The sequence below is a fragment of the Camelina sativa genome, chromosome 20 (genome assembly GCF_000633955.1).
Source record: "Camelina sativa cultivar DH55 chromosome 20, Cs, whole genome shotgun sequence".
Classification (NCBI taxonomy): Eukaryota; Viridiplantae; Streptophyta; class Magnoliopsida; order Brassicales; family Brassicaceae; genus Camelina; species Camelina sativa.
The window spans coordinates 13,378,647-13,386,699 of record NC_025704.1 but is presented as its reverse complement, the minus strand read 5'-3'; the positions used below and the strand labels follow the sequence as shown (position 1 = coordinate 13,386,699).

The 8,053-nt window shown below is 37.4% G+C and overlaps 1 protein-coding gene across 1 annotated transcript; it reads right to left on the bottom strand.

Moving 5' to 3' along the window:
* Positions 549–962, bottom strand: LOC109131181 (agamous-like MADS-box protein AGL53). Its single transcript, XM_019241866.1, has one exon. The coding sequence runs from the start codon at positions 951–953 to the stop codon at positions 549–551; it is 405 nt and encodes a 134-aa protein (XP_019097411.1). The 5' UTR covers positions 954–962.

Here is an 8,053-nt window from a genome sequence, read left to right as displayed (position 1 = left end):
ACACCCACACCAAAATTACAAAAATTGGTTCGCGGATGTTACAATTTATGTGAGGAACTTGAGAAAAAATACATTCATACTTAGGAAAACATACAATTCAAAGGATAATAACCAAAATTGTCGACTTCTAACAAACCCTAAATCGGCCACAAGAAGATACTTTTTGCTAGCAGAGTTAAAACTCATAATCTAACATTCATAATCATGCATAATAGAAAATAATAAACCATTGATCTAGTCAAAGACCTAATTCAGTTGTAAGAAGAGAACATCACTGGATCAGCAAAAGACGACGGAGTTTGATTCCACCCCGCAAACTGATCAAAGTGGACAAGTGGTGGGGTTTGTGTCTGAATCTGAGGAGGAAACACCATGGGAAGATCTGAGTCGTTACTTCTTAGACAAAGTCCTTGTGCTCCAAGTGAAGCCGTACTCATCGATGGGTCAAAGCTAGAAACAGAGTGAGGGAGTTGGCAGAAGCTACCGTTGTCATGGTTATAGAGAAAGACTGAAACTTTGCTCTGATGTTGTTGAGTCAATGATGGCGTCTATAGGTCTTGTACTGTTCCGCTCATCAATGATGGATCTGTTGTGAAGAAACCGGCGGAAGACACCACAGGGTTCTGATCGGGTTCTGTCTGGTTCTGTAACCGAAGAAGCTTATCTTGTAACACCCGTAGAGCACTCTCTAACGAAGCCTCCATCTCCAATACTTTTTCAGAGAATTTGTTGTCCTTGATATTAAAAGATGTCTTCTTGTTTTTTAGGGTCTTCTTATTCAGAAACAGAGAAAGGTTTGTGCTTTTCTTGCGTCGCTCTCTATTGTTTAATTTGCTGAATCTTTCTGCCATGTCTCGAACCTTGGATTGATATTCCGGCCATGTCTTGACGAGTTCTCTGTCACGGACTTCGATATCGCACAAGATTGAAAGCTCGGAGGCTTTCTTAAACATGGTCTGTTCTCTCAAAGGAAGATTTGTTGTCTTCTTTGATACGGATGGAAACATCTTCGGTTTCTCACCGACAACAATTTTGTTGTTTTGTCCTTCGTCAACATTGAAGAAGAAGCCATTGTAAGTTGTTTATTTACAGAGAAAAAAAAAATGTAAAAAAGAAGCTTTAGTTTCTTGACAGAGAGAAAATAATAGCAACTAGATATTCACCTGCGGTGCCGCGGGACTATTTTTTATAAAAAGATATAATTGTTTTATAGATTAACTATATATAACTAATGTTTAATTTGTATTTTTTTAAATGTACAACCTTTACAAATATAGATATATCAGTTAGTATATAAATTAGAAAGTATTTTGTTTGAGGTTTATTGTTTTATATTATTGTATAAGTGTATAACATACAATTAAATAAGTAGTGATTTATAGAATAAGTATATTGTGTGTTTTTTTTTTTTTTACAGATAGTAGTATTTTTATTATTTTAAATTGTTTAGATATATGTACAGGATAATTTTATGTTGTAGTTTAGTATGTTTTATATATAAAGAATCAGTTAACTTTAGTATATATAGTTTTGTTGTGAAATGCAAATAAAAGTTGTTAACAGTTACTTGTTGGGATTGACATGAATTCCACATTTTTTTTCTTTTAATAACTTTTGGTTATTAAAATAGACCCAAGATGTGTGTATATAATTTGTTTAGAAAATGTTTATATGGAGAAAATATTGTTTTGTAAAATTGAAAACTTAATATTAATTAAATTTATTATAAACTTAATATTTAGTTTAAAGGGAGTGGTTCCTATTGTTTTGGAAATTTTTTTAGGATGAAAAATTTTGTTTCCAAAAATTAAAATTTAATATTAATAAATTAAATGAAAAATTAATTAATAATTAATGCTAATGGCATGCTTGTAAAAATGTTCTAACTCTAGGATTTATTTGCTAAATGTCTCAAAACATATATATAGATTTTTGAGAATTAGGGTAAAACACAACACGGTTCAGGGTTATTATATAGAATTCGATTTCCATATTTGAGGTTTAATTTCCTTTTTTATTTTATTTTGAAGCGTATCTTCTCTTCATTAAATGATGATACACTTTTATTAATCTAACCGCTGTAGTATATATATATATATATGACAAGAAACCATCATTGTTTCAGTTTTATCATACTAAAATCATATTTTAAGTTTCCATTTTGTATAAGGACGAGTAGATAAGGTGCTGAGAAATTTTCCTAGTACTAATCGTTTGTATCTTTACCTTGTAGGTTATGTATGACTATGAAGACAAAATAAACCAAGCTGTATTTCCTGGATTGCAAGGTGGTTCATATAATCACACAATTACGGGTCTAGCAGTTTCTCTGAAGCAGGTTCAGTCATCAAACTTTGTTTTGAATTTGTGTTCTATTGGCTAATAAGTAATATGTACAGATGAACTCCAGTCACTAATGTGATTAAGTTCTAATCAAGAATTATATTTATGATCTTCCTGACTTGTCATTTACTCTATTGTAGGCTACCAGGATCAAGTTCTCCGTAATTGCTCAAGGTTTGCTGAGGTGCGTTTTATTTACTGATTGTCGGTAATTAGTTGATATGCCTTAGATATACTGCCATGTTTGGAACAGCTGGGTATAAGACCTACTGTAACCATCTCATTCTTTTTTAATATAAGAACAGCTGGCTTGGAAGTGCAGACTTTGCTTGCTATCTAGATGGAATTGTTTGCTTTGGACGTACTAGTTTGCATATGAAAGGGTTAATCCCATTGGTAATGATAAAACTAAAACAATGATGGTTTCTTTGTTTCTCGTATCTGTTGTGTGATTTGTTTTTTTTACTGACTATGCTGAACAGGTTATAGCAAATCAAGTTAAAATGTTTGATTTTGTACTGTGAACCTCAGTAAGCAGTGCATAGTGTATACTTTTTCTCTGGTTACATATATCATATATGATGTTGGTTTTTGCAGGGAATAGATGGATCAAGAGTGGAGAAAGTATTAGAATCAGTACATATTGCAGCAAACAAAAACACTGTTCCTGTTTTTGAGAAAATAATAGCAATCTATGAGAATTAGGGTAAAACACAACACGGTTCAGGGTTATTATATAGAATTCGATTTCCATATTTGAGGTTTAATTTCCTTTTTTATTTTATTTTGAAGTGTATCTTCTCTTCATTAAATGATGATACACTTTTATTAATCTAACCGCTGTAGTATATATATATATACATGACAAGAAACCATCATTGTTTCAGTTTTATCATACTAAAATCATATTTTAAGTTTCCATTTTGTATAAGGACGAGTAGATAAGGTGCTGAGAAATTTTCCTAGTACTTAATCGTTTGTATCTTTACCTTGTAGGTTATGTATGACTATGAAGACAAAATAAACCAAGCTGTATTTCCTGGATTGCAAGGTGGTTCACATAATCACACAATTACGGGTCTAGCAGTTGCTCTGATGCAGGTTCAGTCATCAAACTTTGTTTTGAATTTGTGTTCTATTGGCTAATAAGTAATATGTACAGATGAACTCCAGTCATGTAATGTGATTAAGTTCTAACCTAGAATTATATTTATGATCTTCCTGACTTGTCATTTACTCTATTGTAGGCTACCAGGATCAAGTTCTCCGTAGTTGCTCAAGGTTTGCTGAGGTGCGTTTTATTTACTGATTGTCGGTAATTAGTTGATATTATTGAATCAAACACAAAATTAACGAATAACTCTAGTTTTATTACCTTAGAAACTTCTCAAAACTAAAGTCTCCTTAATCTCTCTAATCCACAAGTATTGTTACAACTCAACAACTCCTTATATATAGAGAGATCCTAGTATTTTCCTTCTTTAAATTAACAATTAGATAACTCCTAATTTGTCCTAATCCTAATCTCTTTAGGAATCATAACTTGAAGAGATTAGGATGACTTATAACTCAAGCCACTTCAAGCTTATCCTCAACAGTCACCTCCTTAAGCTTGAAGTCCTTTTTTGATACATCATGAACACCAAAAATGTCCCTCATTTCTCTGAATTTGATTCTGGCAAGCGGTTTTGTCAGAATGTCAGCCTTTTGTTCAACACCAGGGACATGCTCGACCTCCACCTGCTCATTCTCAACGCACTCCCGTATAAAATGGTACTTCCTATGGATGTGCTTGCTTCGTCCGTGGAAGACAAGATTCTTGGTAAGTGCTTTGGCAGACCTATTGTCGATTCGAACCGTAACCTTCTTAGGATCCTCACCTAAGACTTCGGAGAGTAAATCTTGTAGCCAGATAGCCTGCTTAGCTGCTTCAACGGCCGCCATAAACTCTGCTTCACAGGAGGATAGTGCCACTGTCTCTTGCTTCTGCGAACACCAGGTGATCGGACAGTCATTGAGATAGAAAATGTGACCACTAGTACTTCTGCCATCGTCCTCATCGACATTGTGACTGCTGTCACAATATCCGATCAAACCCGAGCCGCTTCCTCTTTTAAATACGAGACCATAACCAGTAGTTCCCTGCAAATATCTCAAAACATGTTTCAGAGCCACACCATGACTCTTCTTTGGATTGTGCATGTAGCGACTCAGAATATCAACTGCAAACGAAAGATCAGGCCTCATGTGTATCAGGTATCTAAGACAACCAATACACCTCCTGTAGTCGCTCTCACTGATGGATTGTTCCTCTAGAGACTTGGAGAGCTTTATCCCTGAATCCATCGGAATCTGCACAGCATTGCACTCGCTCATACCAGATTCTTCGAGAATCTTGGCCGCGTACCTTTCCTGTTTCAGTGTAATTCCAGTACTTTCTTGCAAAATCTCAATACCAAGGTAATAAGTTAGTCTACCGAGGTCACTCATCTCAAACTTGGAAGACATTCTCTGCTTGAATTCGCTAATCAGGCTCAAACTGCTACAAGTGACGAGGAGACCATCTACATAAACCACGATCAACCAACAAGTGCTCCTTCTCTTGCCTCCGGTACAAAGCAGGTTCCTGAGCACAGCGTATGAACCTCAACTCCTTTAGAATCTGATTGAGCTTGTGATTCCAAGCCTGTGGAGCTTGACGCAATCCATAAAGAGCTTTATTAAGCTTGTACACCAATCTTTCACAACCACTCTTAATAAAACATTCAGGCTGTTTAACATAGACTTCTTCTCTAAGCTCTCCATGTAAGAAGGCAGTCTTCACATCTAGATGATGCACTTCCCAACCGTTAGAGGCAGCTAAAGCAATGATGAAGTGAATGGTTTCAAGGCGTGCTACCGGTGCGAACACTTCATCAAAATCGATCCCGTGTTTCTGCATATACCCTTTTGCTACTAAACGTGCCTTATACTTGTTAACACTACCATCAGAGTTACGTTTGATCTTGAACAACCATTTTAAACCAATTGGTTTAACACCAGACGGCAACTCAACCAGGTTCCAAGTATTATTTTTCTCGATGGAATTCAGTTCTTCAATGCAGGCTGCTCTCCAAACCTCTAACTCCTTTGCGTTTTCATAGTTTCTTGGCTCATCGTTTAAGGACATTAAGAGTAGCTCTCCTTCTTCTTCTGCTAGAAGAACATATTCATTTAAATAACTTGGCTTCACACTTGGTCGAGTTGATCTTCTTAATTCTGGTTGAACTGCTACCATCTCTTGTTCTTGTCGCTGTTCTACTAATACTTTTACTCCATTCTCAGAATCATTACCTTCCTCTGCTTCTTCTGCAACAGTTTCCCTTAAACCATTATTACCATAGTCTCCAAAGCTCACAGTAAAGGACCCTGGAACCTCTGTTTCAACACGTGATTCACCCCAATTCCACTTCTTAGTTTCAAAAACGACATCACGACTCACTATCACCTTCCGTGCTGAAGGATTCAAGAGCCGATAGGCTTTACTTCCAGGCTCCGTTCCAAGGTGCACTAAAGCACGAGATCTATCATCCAACTTCTTTAGATGCTGAGATTCCACCTTAGCATAGCCGACACAACCAAAGACACACAAATGTTCTAAGTTTGGTTTCCTTCCCTTAACATTTCATATGGTGTCTTATCACACAATGATCTAGTAGCAACCCTGTTGATCAGATAGGAAGAGTGCCTCACTGCCTCTCCCCAAAGATAATTGGGAACATCCATATGTTTTAAGATGCTTCTTGCCATCTCAAGTAGAGTTCTGTTCCTTCTTTTCCACTACACCATTTTGTTGTGGTGAGTAGGGAGCTGTCAATTGTCTTTGAATCTCTGATTCTGTACAAAACTTTATGAACTCAGCATTAACAAATTCACCTCCTCTATCAGTTCTAAACATCTTGATTGCTGTTCCAACTTCTTTTTCAGCAAGGGCTTTAAATCTTTTAAAAGCATCGAACCCCTCACTCTTTTCCTTCAAAAATATAGACCACATGTACCGAGAGTGGTCATTAATGAGCACAAATATATACTTATTTTGTACGGCTGTTGGAGGTGTAATGGGACCACAGAGGTCTCCATGGATCAAATCAAGTGGTCTTCCAGCTCGGAATCCAATCGCCTTAGGAAACGTCTGTCTAGTTTGTTTACCAAACAGACATGACGCACAAGTCTCCTTGACAAAGGTCATGTTAGGTAGCCCAATGACCAACTCCCTTCGTACCATAGACTCCATTGACTTATGATTGATATGTACCAGCCTCTCATGCCACCTTGTAGAGCTATCCGTTTCTGTCACCTGCAGACAATTATCTTCTGCTTCCATACGAACTTTATAGAGCCTGTTCAAAGATCTGTTAGCTTCTACCAAGAGCTTTCCATCACGAACGTATAACATCAAATAATTATCCTTCATCCTGACTTCACAGCCTGTCTCTGTGGCTTGTCCAAGGCTAAGGATATTACTTTTGAGGTCCGGTATCCAATACACTTGTGCCAAAACCTTCCGATCACCTGTTTTGGTAACAAACAGAATTGAACCTCTCCCTTTGATATCGACCCTTGAGTTGTCACCAAGCCTCACTTTTCCGGTAACTATCTCATCAAGTTTGGTAAAGAAGCTTCGGTTTCCAGTCATATGATTGCTGGCTCCGTTGTTGAGATACCACACATCATCTCTTCCTGTCTCTGCTTCATACTTTCGTGGTTTGACCTTCTTCTCATTGAGGAACACTACCTCATGCATTAGCAGATCTTCAACGTCTTGGTTGTCAGTTTCAGATGTGTCTTGAATTTCTTGAAGCTTTAGTAGCCTATCCGGACAGTTGGAGGCATAGTGACCATTCTTGTCACACCGGTAACAGACGATCAGGGACTTGTCTCTGTTCTGATAGCTACCACGACCCCGTCCTCTTCCTCGACCTTGAAACCGTCCACCTCTTGAACCCCTACCACGTACTTGATCATAGCCTTCTTGATAGTTGTTCACATACATGAGCTTTGATTGATCCTCCTCTTGATCTTCTTCATCACGAATCCTCTCCTCATATGTTTTTAATCTACCCACTATGTCCACAAAGGTGGTTTTGTTCAGATCGAGAACTTGCTCCAAGGCTGCAATAATATGGATGTACTTCTTCCTTGGCAAACTGTTCAGGAACTTTTTCACCAGCTTAGGTTCTTCAATACTCACGCCTAAAGCTCATGCTTTTGACGAAAGTTCTGACAGTTTTCCTACAAAATCATCGATTGTATCAGTTGTCTTCATCCTGATCCTCTCAAAATTCGACATCAGAGTTTGCAATCTTGCCTCCTTGACTCTGTCAGCTCCGACGTATCATGATTTGATGGCGTCCCAGACTTCTTTAGGGGTAACAAGGTTACCAACTTGTAGGTTCAGCGTTTCTGGGATTGATTGGAACAAGAGAACATTGATTCATGTGCTCGTCGAATTCCCGTGGCTATCTCATGCTTAATTTTTTGCTACTGAAATGAGTTGTCCTGACAGTGGTCGTAGGCATAGCAATGTTGTCAATTACTTGAATCTTTTCTGCATGCATCTTCTTGGGGGTATCCATAAGGCATAACTTGTCTCCATGTATCAAGACTGCCTACAAAGTTGCTTTTTTGCCGTGTCAAACATATTCTTATTCTGAATCTAGTTCATGAACAT

Excerpts from the sequence above, each read along its gene's own strand:
- LOC109131181 (XM_019241866.1), bottom strand. The coding sequence starts at position 953 with ATGTTTAAGAAAGCCTCCGAGCTTTCAATCTTGTGCGATATCGAAGTC.